The 18164-nt window shown below is 39.4% G+C and overlaps 1 protein-coding gene across 7 annotated transcripts in view; it reads right to left on the reverse strand.

Annotated features, from left to right (window-relative positions):
- Positions 1–18164, reverse strand: part of ART3 (ADP-ribosyltransferase 3 (inactive)) — a 157201-nt gene that overhangs the window by 37577 nt on the left and 101460 nt on the right. Inside the window, exon 2 of one of the 7 annotated variants that reach the window (XM_045789857.2) lies at positions 13582–13692. The exons of the other annotated variants lie outside the window; for them this stretch is intronic. Within the exon in view, the coding sequence (XP_045645813.1) occupies positions 13582–13584 (3 nt within the window). The 5' untranslated portion in view covers positions 13585–13692. The remainder of the gene's footprint in view (positions 1–13581; positions 13693–18164) is intronic. 7 annotated transcript variants of the gene reach the window in all.

Below are 18164 nucleotides of genomic sequence, written 5' to 3' on the forward strand. Positions count from 1 at the left end.
AGAATTATTGATAGGTAAAGACTTATTACTGCCATTTTGTTATTTGCTTTCTGGCTGTTCTGTACTTCCTCTGTTCCTTTCTTCTCCTCTTGCTCTTCCATCGCAGTTTGACGACTTTGCTTAGCGCTATGCTTAAATGCCTCTCTCGTTACCTTTTGTTCACCCACACTGGTTTTTGTTTTGTGGTACTCGTGAGGCCTACATATAAAAATCTGTAAGTCTGATATTTTCAGTTGATGACACCTCAAGTGTGAATGCATTTTAAAGTCTACATGTTTATTCTCCCTCTAATGTTTTATTTCTGATGTCACATTAGACATCTTTTCATCATATCATGTGTATCCCTTAACTAGCTGTGGTTACATTTATTTTTTGTATTTTTTTATTTTGTATTTTTGTATTATTTTGTATATTTGTCTTTTATTTTTTTTTAAGATTTTATTTATTTGAGAAATAGAGAGCACAAGCAGGGTGAGGGGCAGAGGGAGAAGCAGACTCCCCACTGAGCAGGGAGCCCGATGTGGGGCTCGATCCTGGGACTCTTGGATCATGAACTGAGCCGAAGGCAGATGCTTAACTGACTGAGCCACCCAGACGCCCCTATATTTGTCTTTTAACCCTTATGCTAGCTTTAAGAGAATAATCTAATCCCTTCAGTAAATATTTACCTTTACCAGAGATATATTTTTTCATATGTTTTCTTGTTGCTGTTTATGTTTCTTCTTAACAAGTCCCTTTAGTATTTCTTTAAGGTCAGTTTGGTGGTGAGGAACTCCTTTAGCTTTTGCTTGTCTGGAAAACTCTTTACCTCTCCTTCAATTCTGATTGATAACTTTGCTGGGTAGTGAGTTCTTGGTTGGAAATTTTTTTTCTTCCAGCACTTTGAATATACTGTGTCACTCCCTTCTGGCTTCCAAGGTTTCTGCTGAAAAATATGCTCATAGCCTATTTGGGTTCCCTCACATGATAAAAACTTGTTTTTCTCTTGTCGCTTTTAAGAGTTTCTCCTTTCCCTTAACTTTTGACATTTTAATTATAATGTGTCTTGGTGTGGGTCTCCTTGGTTTCATCTTATTTGGAATCATCTGGACTTCCTGGATCTGGAAGTCTGCTTCTTTCCCCAGATTAGGGAAGTTTTCAGTCATTATTTCTTCAAATAAATTTTCTGCCCTTTTCCCTCTTCTCTTTCTGGGACCCCTATAAAGTGAACATCAGTCTGCTTGAGGTTGTCCTGTAAGTCCCTTAAACTATCTTCATCTTTTAAAATTCTCTTTGCTAAAGTCCTGTGTTCATCCATTCTTCTTCCAAATTCAGTAAGCATCTTTATGACCATGACTTTGAACTCTTTATCACGTAAATTACTTACCTCCATTTCATTAAGGTTTTTTCTCCCCTTGGGGTTTCATTTTCTGCTTTCATGTGGAACATACTCCACTGTTTCTTCATTCTGCTTGACTGCCTACATTGGTTTCTGGCATTGGATGGAACAACTGCCTCTCTGACTTGAAGGGTTGGCCTTGTGAAGAGAAAACTTATCATTCAACTCTGCTCTTGCTCTTAGTTGTCTCTCAAAACTTCATAAAAATACAAACAGCAGATTTTGTTTTTAAGAGGTCTCAGTAATTGACCAGACTGGCCCCCAGAGCCAGGTCTGGAGGTGTCTCCCAAGCAGCAGTCACAAAACTGGGGCTCCAGACAAGTGTATGAGCTCCTTCCTGGGAGGTACGGGTGAGCTGGAGTGCAAACATCGCATTCCCTAGCCTGCATTTATGGAGAGAACCTGTATAGCTCCTAAACGTGTGCCAAACCTAAAGTGTGCCCTTAAAGCTGAAGCTCCAGGACTAGCAAAGAGGCTTCTTTCACAAAAAGACTAGGGGTGTGTTTCAGTTTGGTCTGTGCAGTGTCCTGGGATTGGTACCCACCAAGAACTCTGACTGTTATAGTCCCATGAGACACAGGAGTGCCAGTGCCCCTGGCCACCAGAGCCAAGAGTGATCAAAGGATATTCCCTGGGTGACAGCCACTGAAACCAGCATCGGATATAAAAACTAGGATATCAGACACATATAAGAACTCCCCTCTGAGGGATGACGGCACGCTAGAGTGCAGCACAGGGAGAGCAGAAAGGTCATGCCCACTCTCTAAGGTGTCAGGGGAGGTTTTAGCCCTCAGATGTGTGCGTGACAGAAGCCTGCCCCTTAGGTTGCAACTCTGACAATAAACTAATAAACCTTTTTCCCAGAAAGACTGAGTTCCTGAGTCTATTGCCTCTTGCTGTGGTAGTTCTTGGGGCAGCTGCTGGGGGTGGTACTACTATTTAAGAATTCTGTTGGTATAGTCCCATGGGACCTAGGAACTGCTACCACCAAACCCAGGCAATGTAGAGGTGTCCCCTGGCAGCAACCGTAAAAATCAGGGCACCAGAGAATGGTGTAAGCTCTTCTCTGGACGATATTGGTAAGCTGGAGCAAGGCCGAGGGAGAGCACGAAGACTGCATCAATCAGCCTCTATTCCCTAACAGCAGCTTTGTAGGCCCCCTTATGTGGCCAAACCAGAAGCCAGCCCCTCAGGCCTAAGCTCTGGACGAACAGGTCTCCTTCTCAGAAAGACTGGGGGGGTGTTTCAGTCTGCTATCTGTACACTGTCCCAGGAGTCCTCACAATGTTCCAGGCACCATTTTAGGTACTGGGGACAGAACAATGAACAACAAAAACAAACACCTTGTCCTTGTTAAATGTATATTCTTGTGGCAGGAGGCAGTCAAATAACAAAATAATCAAATGATATGAGCATGTTACAATATAGTAAGTACTATGGTTTTTTTTTTTTTTTTTTTTGGTCAGTGTTTTTTTTTTTTTTAGTACTATGATTTTTTTAAAAAGTATTACAAGGAAATTGGGAGTGCATGCCGAGTTTGCAGTTTAAACTGAATGATTAGGGAGTTAAGAGGGTGGAGTAGGAGGAGGACTCAATGCTTGCCTCATCCCTCAAACACAGCTAGACCAATATCAAATCATTCAGAACACCAGGAAATCAATCTGAGGGCTGAGAGAACACACTGTACAGCTAGAGGGAGAAAAGAGGCCACATCGTGGAAGGCAGGAGATGCAGAGACGTGATTTGGGGGAGAAAAAAATAGCGAGTGCTAGGGAAGGGAGAAAGGGGAGAGAGATAGAATACAGTACAGGGCATTACACACAAAAAAAACACTTCTCCAAAACCACTGATGTGGAGAATGAAAGGGGTTATTTCAAGTTTTTACAAGTGGTTGAGCTCAGAGACTAAAGTTTTAGAAGTTTTTGCAATCGCTGGGTGAAGCCTGGTGGGTACAGAGGTGCACTATGGAGAAAGAGGGCAGCGACCTGAGAGCAAACAGTGTGGTCTGAAGATGCCCTGGGTCACACTAGGAGAGACAGTTTCACCTTCTTGCAGTGCATTTAGGAGAGGTGGCACTGCCTCTGCAGGGACAAAAGAGCCAGTGGGTGTCACTGAGCTTCCAGTTTATCAGCATAGGAGCAGAGACACCTGCTGCGGGCCGCTAACTGAGACATCAGGTTTTTGCTACTCTTTGCCATGAACTCCAAGCTTGTGCTCAGTGCGAATGCCCTTCTAAGACAAACTGGCACCATCCGTACCACTGTGAGACCCTCCCCAAAGGATCAGTGCGGCATGCAAGGTCCCTAAGATTTGGAGTTTTGAAACCCAGCTGGTGGGCCTGAGATAAAACACAGGAGCACAGTGCCACCAGGTGGGCAGATGGCTCAGACACAGGCAGGGTGAAGGCAGGGATCTGAGGGAAGCCTGGGACAAACAAGGGGAGATTGTTCGTTCTTCGGTTCTTCGTAAGGGTTTCTGGAACAGCAGTGGGTGCGAACTCCCCTCTCTGAAGAGAGAGTGGGTAGACGGTATTTTCCCCCCTGCACTTGAGCACTGACAGACTTCAGTGAGCAGCGCTGCACCCACGGTGGAGGCTTGTGCCACTTACACCAAGCCCCACCCTCCAGGGCTCTGCAGGTGCTTCTGAACTAGGGCAAGGGTGCCTGAAAGTCAGAGAGCAGAAAGTGGGCCCCTCCTGAAGAAGATCAGCACAAAACACTGCACACACCAAGTCGACTGACCACAGCGTCCTGCGAAGCTTAAGTTCTAGGGGAAATAGTATTTAGTCTCTTTTAACATGCTGACCAAAACACACCTAGTTAAAACTCGCCACACACTGGACAAGGTCCAGATACTCCCACTGCAGACAAGGATAAACTCTGCAGAGGACTAACCTGAGGGAAAGAGCAGCCAAAACACAACAGCAGACTGCACACAGCACATACCAGAAACACCTTCAGAAGCACCAGGCCTGGACAGTATAGGACCTCTTAATATAAGCCAATACTCTCAGGAGCAGAAAACTAACAGGCTTTCCTAACATAGAGAAGACAGAGGTCTAGAAAAAAAATGCCAAGATGGAGGAATTCACCCCAAAAGAAAACACAAGAAGAGATCTTGGCTAGGGATCTAATTGAAACAGATATAAGTAATATGCCTGAACCAGAATTTAAGACAACAATCATAAGGATACTAGCTGACTTGAGGAAAGCACAAAAGACATCAGGGAGTCCCATAGCACAGAGATAAAAAAACTCAAAAATTAGGCTGAAATTAAAAATGCTATAACTGAGATGCAAAACTACTGGAAAGAAGGAATAAAGGATGGAAGAAGCAGAACAAATAAGTGATACAGAAGATGAAATTATACAAAACAGGGGCATCTGTGTGGCTGTCAGTTAAATGTCCGGCTTCAGCTCAGGTCATGATCTCAGGGTGGGATCAAGCCCTGTGTTGGGCTCCATGCTCAGCAGGGAGTCTGCTTGTCCCTCTCCCTCTGCCTCTCCCCCTGCTCATGCTCTCTCTCTCTTTCTCTCTCTCAGATAAATAAATCTTTAAAAAATTATGGAAAATAATGAAGCTGAAAAGAAGAGGGAAACAAATATATTGGACCACGAGTGTAAGCTTAGGGAATTCAGCAACTGAATAAAGTGTAATAACATTCATACCATAGGAGTCCCAGAATAGGGAAGAGAAAAAGGGGCAGAAGGTTTACTGGAGCAAACTATAGCTGAAAACTTCCCTAATTGGGGGGTGGGGGGAAACAGACATCCAAATCCAGGAGGCACAGAGCATTCCCATCAAAATCAACAAAAGCAGGCCAACACCAAGACACATCACAGTGAAATCTGGAAAATACATAGATAAGGAAAAAGTCCTGAAAGCAGTAAGAGTAAAGAAAACCTTAGCCTACAAAGGAAGACAAATAAGGTTAGCAGATCTCTTCACAGAAACTTGGGAGGCCAGAAGAGAGTGACATGATATATTCAGTGTGCTGAATGGGAAAAATATGCAGCCAAGAATACCTTACCTAGCAAGGCTATCATTCAAAATAGGACAGATCAAGAGTTTCCCAAACAAAAATTAAAGGAGTTCAAGACCACTAAAACCAGCCCTGCAAGAAATATTAAAGGGGACTTTTTTTTTTTAAAGATTATTTATTTATTTATTTATTTGACAGAGATAGACAGCCAGCGAGAGAGGGAACACAAGCAGGGGGAGTGGGAGAGGGAGAAGCAGGCTCTTAGCAGAGGAGCCTGATGTGGGGCTCGATCCCATAATGCCAGGATCACACCCTGAGCCGAAGGCAGACGCTTAATGACTGCGCCACCCAGGCGCCCCTAAAGGGGACTCTTTGAGTGAGAAAGAACGACCAAAAGCAACAAAGACTAGAAAGGAACACAGAAAATCTCCAGAAATACCAACTTTACAGGTAATACAATGGCACTAAATTCATATCACCAATAATCACTCTGAATGTAAATGGACTAAATGTACCAGTCAGAAGACACAGGGTATCAGAATGGATGAAAAAACAAGACCCATCGATATGCTGCCTACAAGAGACTCATTTTAGACCTAAAGACACCTGCAGGTTGAAAGTGAGGGGATGGAGAACCATTTATCATGTTAATGGATGTCCAAAGAAAGCCAGAGTAGCCATACATATATGAGACAAACTAGATTTTAAACCAAAGACTTTAACAAGAGATGAATAAGGGCACTATATCATAATAGAGGGGTCTACCCAACAAGAAGATACAACAATTATCAAGATTTATGCCCTCAGCTTGGGAGCATCCAAATATACAAATCAATTAATAATAAACATAAACTCATTGATAACAATATAATAGTAGTAGGGGACTTTAAAATCCCACTTACAGCAGCGGACAGAAAATCAAAAAGGAAACAATGGCTTTGAATGACACACTGGACCAGATGGACTTAACAGATATATTCAGAAAACTTCCTACTAAAGCAACAGAATACACATTCTTTTTGAATGCACATGGAACATTCTCCAGAATAGATCACATATTGGGTCACAAATCAGGCCTCAACAAGTACAAAAAGACTGAGATCACGCGATGCGTATCTTTAGACCACAAGGCCATTAAACTTGAAATCACCACAAGAAAAATTTGGAAAGACCACAAATATATGGAGGTTAAAGAACATCCTACTAAAGAATGAATGGCTTAACCAGGAAATTAAAGGAGAAATTTAAAAATGCATGGAAATAAATGAAAATGAGAACATGACTGTCCAAAACCTTTGGGACACAGCAAAGACTAAGAGGGAAATATATTGCAATACAGGCCTACCTCAAAAATCAAGAAAAGTCTCAAAATAACAACCTAACCTTATATCTAAAGGAACTAGAAAAGGAACAGCAAATAAAGCCTAAAGCCAGCAGAAGGAGGACAATAATAAAGATTAGAACAGAAGCAAATGATATAGAAAGAAAAAAAAAAGCCAGTAGAACAGATCAATGAAAGTAGGAGATTTTTCTTAGAAAGAATCAATAAAATTGATATCCTGTAGCCAGACTTATAAGAAGAAAAGAGAAAGGATCCAAATAAATAAAATCATGAAGAGGAAAGATCACAACCAACACTACAGAAATACAATTTTAAGAGAATATCATGAAAAATTATATGCCAACAAATTAGGCAATCTGGAAGAAATGGATAAATTCCTAGAAACATATAAACTACCAAAACTGAAAAAGAAATAGAAAATTTGAACAGACCCATAATCTGCAAAGAAATTGAATCAGTAATCAAAAGTCTCCCAGCAAACAAAAGTCCAGGCCAGATGGCTTCCCAAGAAAATTCTACCAAACATTTAAAGAAGAGTTAATACCGACTCTTCTCAAACTGTTCCAAAAAGTAGAAATGGAAGGAAAACTTCCAAATTCATTCCATGAGGCCAGTATTACCTTGATTCCGAAACCAAAGACCCCAATAAAGTGGAGAATTGTAGGCCAATATCCCTGATGAAAATGGATGCAAAAATTCTCAACAAGATACTAGCAAATCAAATCCAACAGTACATTAAAAGAGTTATTCACCAAAATCAAGTGAGATTTACTCCTGGGCTGCAAGGGTGTTTTAATATTAGAAAACCAATTAATGTGCTATACCACTTTAATAAAAGAAAACATAAGGGGCGTCTGAGTGGCTCAGTCAGTTAAGCATCTAACTCTTGATTTTAGCTCAGGTCATGATCTCAGGGTCATGAGATCAAGCCCCACGTTGGGCTCTGCTATCAGTGCAGAATCTGCTGAGATTCTCTCTCTCCATCTCCCTTTACCCCTCCCCCCACTCATGTGCACTCAAACTAAAATCTTAAAAAATATTAAATAAAGGATAAGAATATGATCCTTTCAGGGAGCCTGAGTGGCACAGTTGTTAAGTGTCTGCCTTCGGCTCAGGGCGTGATCCCAGTGTTCTGGGATCGAGCCCCACATCAGGCTTCTCCGCTATGAGCCTGCTTCTTCCTCTCCCACTCCCCCTGCTTGTGTTCCCTCTCTCGCTGGCTGTCTCTGTCAAATAAATAAATTAAATCTTTAAAAAAAAAAGAATATGATCCTTTCAAGAGATGCAGAAAAAGCATTAACAAAATGCAGCATCCATTTTTTTTCTTTTTTCTTTTAAAAATTTTTTATTATGTTATGTTAGTCACCATACAGTACATCCTTAGTTTTTGATGCAGTGTTCCATGATTCATTGTTTGCGTATAACATCCAGTGTTCCATGCAATATGTGCCCTCCTTAATACCCATCACTGGCCTATCCCAATCCCCCACCCTCCTCCCCTCTGAAGCCCTCAGTTTGTTTCCCAGAGTCCATAGTCTCTCGTGGTTCATTCCCCCTTCTGTTTACCCCCCTTCATTCTTCCCTTCCTTCTCCTACTGATCTCCCTGCTATTTCTTATGTTCCATAAATGAGTGAAACCATATAATTGTCTTTCTCTACTTGACTTATTTCGCTTAGCATAATCTCCTCCAGTCCCATCCATGTTGCTGCAAATGTTGGGTAATAACATGTTCTTTCTGATGGCTGAGTAATATTCCATTGTGTATATGGACCACATCTTCTTAATCCAGTCATCTGTTGAAGGGCATCTCGGCTCCTTCCACAATTTAGCTATTGTGGACAATGCTGCTATGAACATTGGGGTGCATATGGCCCTTCTCTTCACTACGTCTGTATCTCTGGGGTAAATACCCAGGAGTGCAGTTGCTGGATCATAGGGTAGTTCAATTTTTAACTTTTTAAGGGACCTCCACACTGTTTTCCAAAGTGGCTGTACCAACTTGCATTCCCAACAACAGTGTAAGAGGGTTTCCCTTTCTCCACATCCTCTCCAACAATTGTTGTTTCTTGCCTTGTCAATTTTTTGCCATTCTAACTGGCGTAAGGTGGTATCTCAAGGTGGTTTTGATTTGAATTTCCCTGATGGCTAATGATTTTGAACATTTTTTCATGTGTCTGTTAGCCATTTGTATGTCTTCATTGGAAAAGTGTCTGTTCATATCTTCTGCCCATTTTTTGATTTGATTATTTGTTTCTTGTGTATTGAGTTTGAGAAGTTCTTTATAGATCTTGGATACCAGTGTTTTATCTGTAATGTCATTTGCAAATATCATCTCCCATTCCGTGGGCTGCCTCTCAGTTTTTTTGACTGTTTCCTTGGCTGTGCAGCATCCATTTTTGATAAAAACCCTCAACAAAGTAGTAAGAGAGGGAACATAAGCTTAACATCATGAAGGCCATATATGAAAGACCCACAGCTAATATCCTCAATGGGTAGCTTGTCCTCTAAAATCAGAAGCCAGAAACAGGGATATCTTCTATCACCATTGTTATTTAATATAGTACTGGAAGTCCTAGCCTCAGCAATCAAGACAACAAAAAGAAATAAAATGCATCCGAATCGGAAAGGAAAAAATCAAACCTTCACTATTCAAGATGACATGATACCCTATGTAGAAAACCTAGAAGACTCCACCAAAAAATTGCTAGAACTGATACACAAACTCAGCAAACTTGCAGGATATAAAATCAACATACAGAAATCTGTTTCATTTCTATACATCAAAAATGAAACAGCAGTAACAGAAATCAAGGACTCGATCCCATTTACTATTGCACCAAAACTATAAGATACCTAGGAATAAACCTAACCAAAGAGGTAAAAGCTCTGTACTCTGAAAACTATAGAACACTTATGAAACAAACTGAAGATGACACAAAGAAATGGAAAAATATTCCATGCTCATGGATTGGAAGAACACATGCTGTTAAAATGTCTATACTACCCAAAGCAATCTACACATTTAATGCACTCACTCCCTATCAAACAATCACCTGCATTTTTCACAGAGCTAGAACAAACAATCCTAAAATCTGTATGGAACCACTAAAGACCCTAAATAGTCAAAGCAATCTTAAAAGAGAAAAAGCAAAGCCGGAGGCATCACAATTCTGGACTTCAAGCTTTATTACAAAGCTGTAGTCATCAAGACAGTATGGTACTGACACAAAAACAGACACATAGATCAGTAGAACAGAATGGAAATCCAGAAATGGACCCACAACTATATGGTTAACTAATCTTCAACAAAGCAGGAAAGAATATTCAATGGGAAAAAAGGCAGTCTCTTAAATGAATGATGTTGGGAAAACTGGACAGCTGCATGACAAGAATGAAACTGGACCACTTTCTCACATCATACCCCCAAATAAACTCAAAATGGATGAAAGACATTAATGTGGGACAGGAATTCATCAAAATCCTAGAAGAGAACACAGGCGGCAACCTCTCTGACCTTAGCCGCAGCAACTTCTGGCTAGACAGGTCTCCAAAGGCAAGGGAAACAAAGGCAAAAATGAGGTATTGGGACTTCATCAAGATAAAAAGCATGTGCACATCAAAGGAAACAGTCAACAAAACCAAGACAAACAACAGAATGGGAGAAGATATTTGCAAATGTTTTATCAGATAAAAGGTTAATACCCAAAATCTATAAAGAACTTATCAAACTCAACCCCCAAAGAACAAATAATCCAACCAGGAAATGGGCAAGAGACATGAACAGACATTTCTCCAAAGAAGACATCCAGATAGCCAACAGACATATGAAAAAATGCTCCACATCACTTGGAATCAGGGAAATACACATCAAAACCACAAAGAAACACCACCTCGCACCAATCAGAATGGCTAAAATTAACAAGTCAGGAAACAACAAATGTTGGCGAGGATGCAGAGAAAGGGGAACCCTCTTACACTGTTGGTGGGAATGCAAACTGGTACACCCACTCTGGAAAACAGTATGGAGGTTCCTCAAAAAGTTAAAAATAGAGCTACCCTATGACCCAGCAATCGCGCTACTAGGTGTATACCCCAAAATTACAAATGTAATGATCTGAAGGGGTATCTGCACCCCGATGTTTATAGCAGCAATGTTCACAGTAGCCAAACTATGGAAAGAGCCCAGATGTCCACTGACAGATGAATGAATAAAGAAGATGTGGTATGTATACACACACACACACACACACACACACACACACACACAATGGACTATTACTCAGCCATCAAAAAAATGAAATCTTGCCATTTGCAATGATGTGGATGGAACTAGAGAGTATTATGCTAAGTAAGTCAATCAGAGAAAGACAATTATCATATGATTTCACTCATATGTGTAATTTAAGAAGCAAAACAGATGAACATAGGGGAAGGAAGGGAAAAATACAACAAGACAATCAGAGAGGGAGACAAATCATAAGAGACTCTTAGAGATAGGAAACAAACAGGGTTGCTGGAGCGGAGGAGGTGAGGGGATGGGGTAACTGGGTGATGGGCATTAAGGAGGGCACATGATGTAATGAGCACTGGGTATTATATACAACTGATGAATTACTGAACTCTACCTTTGAAACTAATAATACACTATATGTTAGTTAATCGAATTTAAATAAAAAATAATTTATAAACTCAACACCCAAAAAACAAATAATCCAGTTAAGAAATGGGCAGAGACATGAATAGACATTTCTCCAAAGACATACAGATGGCTAACAGACATATGAAAAGAGGTGCTCAATATCACTCATTATCAGGGAAATACAAATCAAAACCAGGATGGGATACCACCTCACACCTGTCAGAATGGCTAAAATTAACAACATAGGAAACAACAGGTGTTGGCGAGGTTGTGGAGAAAGGGAAATCATCTTACACTGTTGGTGGGAATGCAAACTGGTTCAGCCACTCTGGAAAACAGTATGGAGGTCCCTCTAAAAGTTAAAAATAGAGCTACTCTACCACCCAGCAGTATTATCCACTGGGTATTTATCTAAAGGATACAAAAATACTAATTTGAAGAGGCACATGCACTCCAATCTTTATAGCAGCATTATCAACAATAGCCAAATTATGGAAAGAGCCCAAATGTTCATCGACTGATGAATGGATAAAGAAGATGTAGTGTGTGTGATACACACACACACACACACACACACACACACACACACACACACACAATGGAACATCATTCAGCCAACAAAAAGAATGAAATCTTGCCATTTCCCATGACTTGGATGGAGCTAGGGTATATTATGCTAAGCAAAATAAGTCACTCAGAGAAACACAAATACCACATGATTTCACTCATGTGTGGAATTTAAGAAACAAAACAGATGAACATAAGGGAAGGGGAAAGAAAAGAGGGGGAGGCAAGCCATAAGAGACTATTAACTATAGAGCACAAACTGAGGGTTGCTAAAAGGGAGATTGGTGCAGGGGTAGGTTAAATGGGTGAAGAGTATTAAGGAGGGCACTTGTGATGAGCACTGGATTTTATATGTAACTGATGTATCTCTAAATTCTACTCCTGAAACCAATATTACACGGTATGTTAACTAACCAGAATTTAAATAAAAACTTTAAAAAAATGGAATGATTAGGGAGGACTCACTGAAAAGGGGATATCTGAACAAAGATTTGTAGGAGGATAGGGAGGTCAGCCATGAAGAATATGGTGGAAGAGTCGTCAGTCGGAGGGAATACAAGAGGCCAACATGGCTGGAACAGTAGGCATGGTACGGTGGTAGGAATAAGGTCACAGAGGTAAGTGGAGTGACGGAAAAACATGCAAGCCTTTGTAGGCCACTGTAAAAATGCTGGCTTTTACTCTAGGAGGAAGAGAGAAAAACGGTAAGTTTTGAGCAAAGTTATGACATGATCTCAGTTATTTTTTAAGAAGATCCCCCGGCTATTATGCTGAGCATAGTCTGTAGGATGAAAGCAGGAAGACAAGTTTGCAAGTTATTATAATAATGCAAGCAGAGATTATGGTGGCTTGAACCAGGATGGCAGCAGTGCAGGTGGTAAATGTGTGACTGATTTAGCACAATACTTTGAAATCCATCCATACTGTTGCATTAATTAGTAGTTCTAGAACTGACTGAAGTGATGGTTGAACAATTCTGTGAATATACTAAAAACCATTAAATTGTACCCTCTAAATGGATGAGTTATATGGTATCTGAATTATGTATCAATAAAGCTTTTTTTAAAGAAAAAACGAACTGATATATGCAACAACACAAAGGAATCTCAAAAGCATTATGCTAAGAAGTCAGTTACAAAAGGCTACATACAGCATAATATTTACATGACATTCTAGAAAAGGCAAAACTGTTGTGACAAAAAGCAGATTTGTGATTGCCAGGGGCTTGAGTGGAGGGAGGAGACTGATTACAAGGGACATGAAAGAATTTTTGGGGTGATGAAATGTTTTACATCATGATTGTATTAGTGGTTACATGATGGTATACATTTGCCAAAAGTCATAGAGTTGTACTCTTAAAATTGGTAAATTTATATAAATCACAAACACTGCTGATTTTTAAAAATAAACAACAAATTCTTCATATTCTTTGGAATGTCTCTGTGTACACCAAGAGTTATACGTATCCCAATTTGAAAACTACTACTATAAAGCAACTCTAATATCACAATGGCCCATAGAAGAGACTGAAAAAGAGCTGGAAGGTCCAAAGGAACTTAGGGTTGTGATTGGATAATGCAAAGTACATGTATCTTAGAGACCAAGTACATGTACCAAAGTACACGTATCTTGGAGGCCAAGCCAGGACATTACAGCAGTAAATGTAACTTACCATCAGCCAAAGAAAACCAAGCAGGATCAGACATCTCAGTGCAGGTCAGTACCACTAGAGGTCAGCACAGAACAAGATACCTTTCTTCTAAAGGCAGGATTTTAAATTGCTCTTAGGAAGGACAGAAGAGAAGGGGAGAAAAGAATTCTGAATTTAACTATTTACCCAAAGAAGACTATTTCAACTTACAAATGACTAAATTTTAATTGGCAAGATTAATGTTTCTATCATTAATGGACATGAGGGTTTGTGAACTAAGTTGAGTTCCAATATAAAGAAATAGTTTTGTTTTGCACATTGCCCCCTCTCTACATTGTGGCACTTTGCTAGTAGGGAAAATTGTAGTCTGTGCTCTGCTGGCTCTAGTGGTTAGGCTGGTCTCCAGTTCTGGTGACATTTAATTGCTGGTTCAGTAACACCGCTTTTGGGGCCCAGTTGGCATTGGGTATTCTAAACAATTTCTATGTCCTCTGACCCCATTACCACAGATGAGCCTCTTTGGACTTGCTGGGCATCCTCTTAGAAAAAAGTCATAGCTGGTTTGTACTCCCTGATACCTTAACTAGGCCCAAAGGCAAACCTAGAAATTCCTTATAATAAGGAATTTAGGGATTCCTTATATTAAGGAATTATTCCTTATAATAAGGAATTAGGAATTATAATTATTCCTTATAATAGGAAATATAATTATTAGGAAATTAGGAAATGTAATTATTAGGAAATATAATTATTCCTTATAATAAGGAATTAATAAGGAATATAGGAAGAAATTCCTAGAAATTCATAATAACCTTGATTTTGTAGAAAACTGGAGAGGAAAATTTGTTCTCAACACATTCTGCTACTTTGCTATTTCCAATTTACTGCTTGGGTGGTCCCATGTTAGACTTGGTGCTTTTCTAAGTGAACTTGAAAATGATTCTGTTTGTTCAAGGAGAGCCAAAGAAAACAATCCCAATGGTTCAAGGACACCCTGAAACTTATCAGGTAGTTTCTGAACTCCTACATCAACCCTTTCCAGGGTTTCAGTCCAGAGAAGCCAGGACACAGGAGTCTAATCTTGTCCCCTTCTCCTTTTCTTTTCTCCAGGAATAAGCTCTTCCACTCCCAATACTTTCAGGGGTACTTCCTATATGCTATTTCTGCCTCCTCTATCCTATGAACCCCCCTGTTCTGGTGTAGCTACCTTTTCCTTCCCTTGGACTACTTATGACTTAATATTAAAGGTGATTTGGAGTACAGACATAACAAACTTTATAAGAGGAAATAAAAAGCTTATCTACTTAGTATTTTCAAAATAATTCAGAATATTACTCCTATAACATTCCATATATAATGATACAGTATCATATTTGTAGACACCACTCTGTTGGTAGATTTTAAACCTCTAGACTTTAATTCTCAACTTTTTTTTCCTCCTGCAGCGAGAAACACATTCTTATCAAGGACAATGGGTCTCTATGGCAGTGATTTCTAAGTATATGTGTATGAATATGTGTGGAGTAACGTTATATTAGAGCGCAAGAGGTATGGTATTTCAAAAGAAACTCCTTCGGAGATTTCTCATATGTCTCTCATAGTATATGTCATCAGCATATCTTTGCATCCCCTATAATTTATCTCTCATATGTCTTTCACACTACGAGTACTTCATAAATGTTTATGAAATAAAGAGAGGGATGGGAGAGGGAGTAAAGAACGTCAGTAGCCTTACTAGGCTTAAGATTTCCAGGACAAATATTAGCAGGAACAGGATCAGAATCCTTAGTCACCAGAGGTGACAATTTAATTTTGCAACTAGATCTATCTACTTCCTTGGGAAGAAATTAGACTACTAGGAACTTTCAGTGAAAGTGGTAAGATGTCCTATTTCTGGTCACCCGGACTCATAATTTTGGCCTCACTGAACAGTTAGATGAACTATGACTTGAAACCATATACCTCAGTGACTCAGTGATCTTACACTATTGACCATGTTACACACACAAACTCAGTCACAAGTTCACATAAAATACTATGTGCCAAACCATGGAGTTCAATGTCAGTGCTATAATATTTGTAAACTAACTTAATTTTCTTCAGCACTGTGATAGAAACACTTGTAACTTAGAAGCACTAAGTTATTCCATGAGTATTTTCCTTTGGCTGATGCTGGATGGAGGCTAAAGCCAAGTGAACTGTGACTGTTCTTAGCTAACCTGTTATGGTCTTACAAATCTCTGTTTCAGCTCTAGATTTCACCCCAGAAATTTTTTACTACATTGAAATCTACAGTCATCTTTTATTATTTAAATCAGATAACTTGGCTGGTTGTCAAGACAGCTAGACAAGAACCTTGAAGTTAGCAATACACTTTTCTGTGGAGTAAAGCTGCAGAATCCAATCTATAAATAAGTATTCATCACAGAAACAGAGTACTAAGACTATTGTGGCAAAATTTAAAAAACAAAGTATTTAAGGAATCATTTTGTTGAATACTCACAATGCTCCAGGCAGACATCACTCAACAGATACGAATGACCTGTAGTAATTGTTGAGGATTTGGTTTCTCGTATATCAATCATTGATTTGGACAATTAACCACCTCTGAGGGAAAAAAATGACTATTCCCACTTTCAGGATACTCCCAAACTTGCAAACCAAGATTCTGGGACAATGGATTGTAAGTGAAACTTCTTACTGAGAACAATGTTAACACTAAATAAGAAAGAAAACCAAGAACTGAAATACGACATTAGGGGAGCCCTTGTACTCACAAAGTACTTTAAAAGAAAAAAGAAAGTATCAATAATTTAGGAACACAGACTCCAAAGGAGATGCAAGAACACAGCACATAGGAGTCAACATCAGGATTTTTCTCCTATCTTGACTGACTGGCTGAATAGGCAACTCCAGAGAGACTTTTGTCAAATTCTCCACATCCATATGATTCTACAAAGGCATTTGTTCATTCATTTGTTCTTCACTCTAATACTTCAAATAAAACAAAATAAAACAAAACCTGGAGTTGTCAACCATGTACCAGACCACAGAGTTCGATGTTGATGCTCTAGTATTTGTAAATTAACTGTATTTTCTTCACTATTAAGATAGGAATACTTGCAAGTGGGAGGCACTGAGTTATCTGGTTAGCATTTTGCTAGGTGCTGGACTGAAACTAGTACCATGTGAATGTGACATCTCCACACCTCACTCTGTCTCAGTAGGCTGACCAGAACCTTAAGTGCACAGAGGGTTACACAAACAACTGAGTTATTTACTGGGTGCTATGTGTTAAGTCAGGTGAGGAATATTAACATTTTTAAGACAGTCTTCAGCCTCAAGATGTTGTCTGGTGATGGTAACAGATTTAAGATGAGGAAGTTTGGGTATCATACTACTAGGAAGGAACAGAGAAGTCTTGATAAGAAGCATATTCTCTTTCTTACAAATATATAATTTGGTTTTCTTCCAAAGAATATTGGCTTATAATTATCCTTTCTTCTGAATATATCTATTGCAAGTGTGCCTATTATCTTAAAAATTTTTATACAATACACTCAGCTTAAACATCAACTATTTCAGAGAGTTTATAATGATAAACAACAGCCCCCTGCTCCATTCATTGCCAGCAATATTTACTTTCAACTATTTTAACTTTCTTTTTTTTAGTATAGTCAACATACATTACGTTAGTTTCAGGTGTACAACATAGCGATTTGAATTTATACGTTAGTTTATGCTAAGTTCACCACAAGCTTAGCTACCATCTGTTCCCATAAAACACTATTACAGTATCACTGACTATATTCCTTATGCTGTGCCTTTTATTCTCATGATTTCCTCATTCCAGAGCTGCAAGCCTGTATCTCCCACTCCCCTTCACCCATTTTGCCCATTCCTCCCTCTCTCACCTCTGACAACCATCAATTTGTTCTCTGTATTTACAAGTCTGATTCTGCTTTCTGTTTATTCATTTTTTAGATTCCAATGATGAGTGAAATCATATGGTAGTTGTCCTTCTCAGACAGACTTCATTTAGCATAATGCCCTCTAGGTCCATCTATTTTGTCACAAACGGCACAGTCTCATCCTTTTTTATGGCTGTGAAATATTCCTGTGTGCATGTGATACACATAGTGTATATAGTGTGTGTATATATACACAGTGTATACGTAGTGTGTAATACACACACACACACACACACACACACACACGTCTTCCTTATACGTTTGTCTATCAGCGGACACTTGTGCTTCCATATTTTGGCTATTGTAAATAATGCTACAATAAACATAGGGGGGTACATATTTTTTCAAATTAGTGCTTTCATTTTCTTTGGGTCAATACCCAAGAGAGGAATTACTGGGATCATATCATATTTCTATTTTTAATTTTTTGAAGAACCTCCATACTGTTTTCCACACTGGCTGCACCAATTCACATTCCCACTAACAGTGCACAAGGGTTCCCTTTTCTCCAGATCCTTGGCAACACTTGTTATTTCTTGTCTTTTATATTGTAGCCATTCTGACAGGTATAGGGTGATATCTCATTGTGTTTTGATTTGTATTTCCCTGATAAGTGATGTTGAGCATCTTTTC

This window comes from Ursus americanus, chromosome 8 (assembly GCF_024610735.1).
Source record: "Ursus americanus isolate L20-20 chromosome 8, mUrsAme1.1.p, whole genome shotgun sequence".
In the NCBI taxonomy this organism is placed as follows: Eukaryota; Metazoa; Chordata; class Mammalia; order Carnivora; family Ursidae; genus Ursus; species Ursus americanus.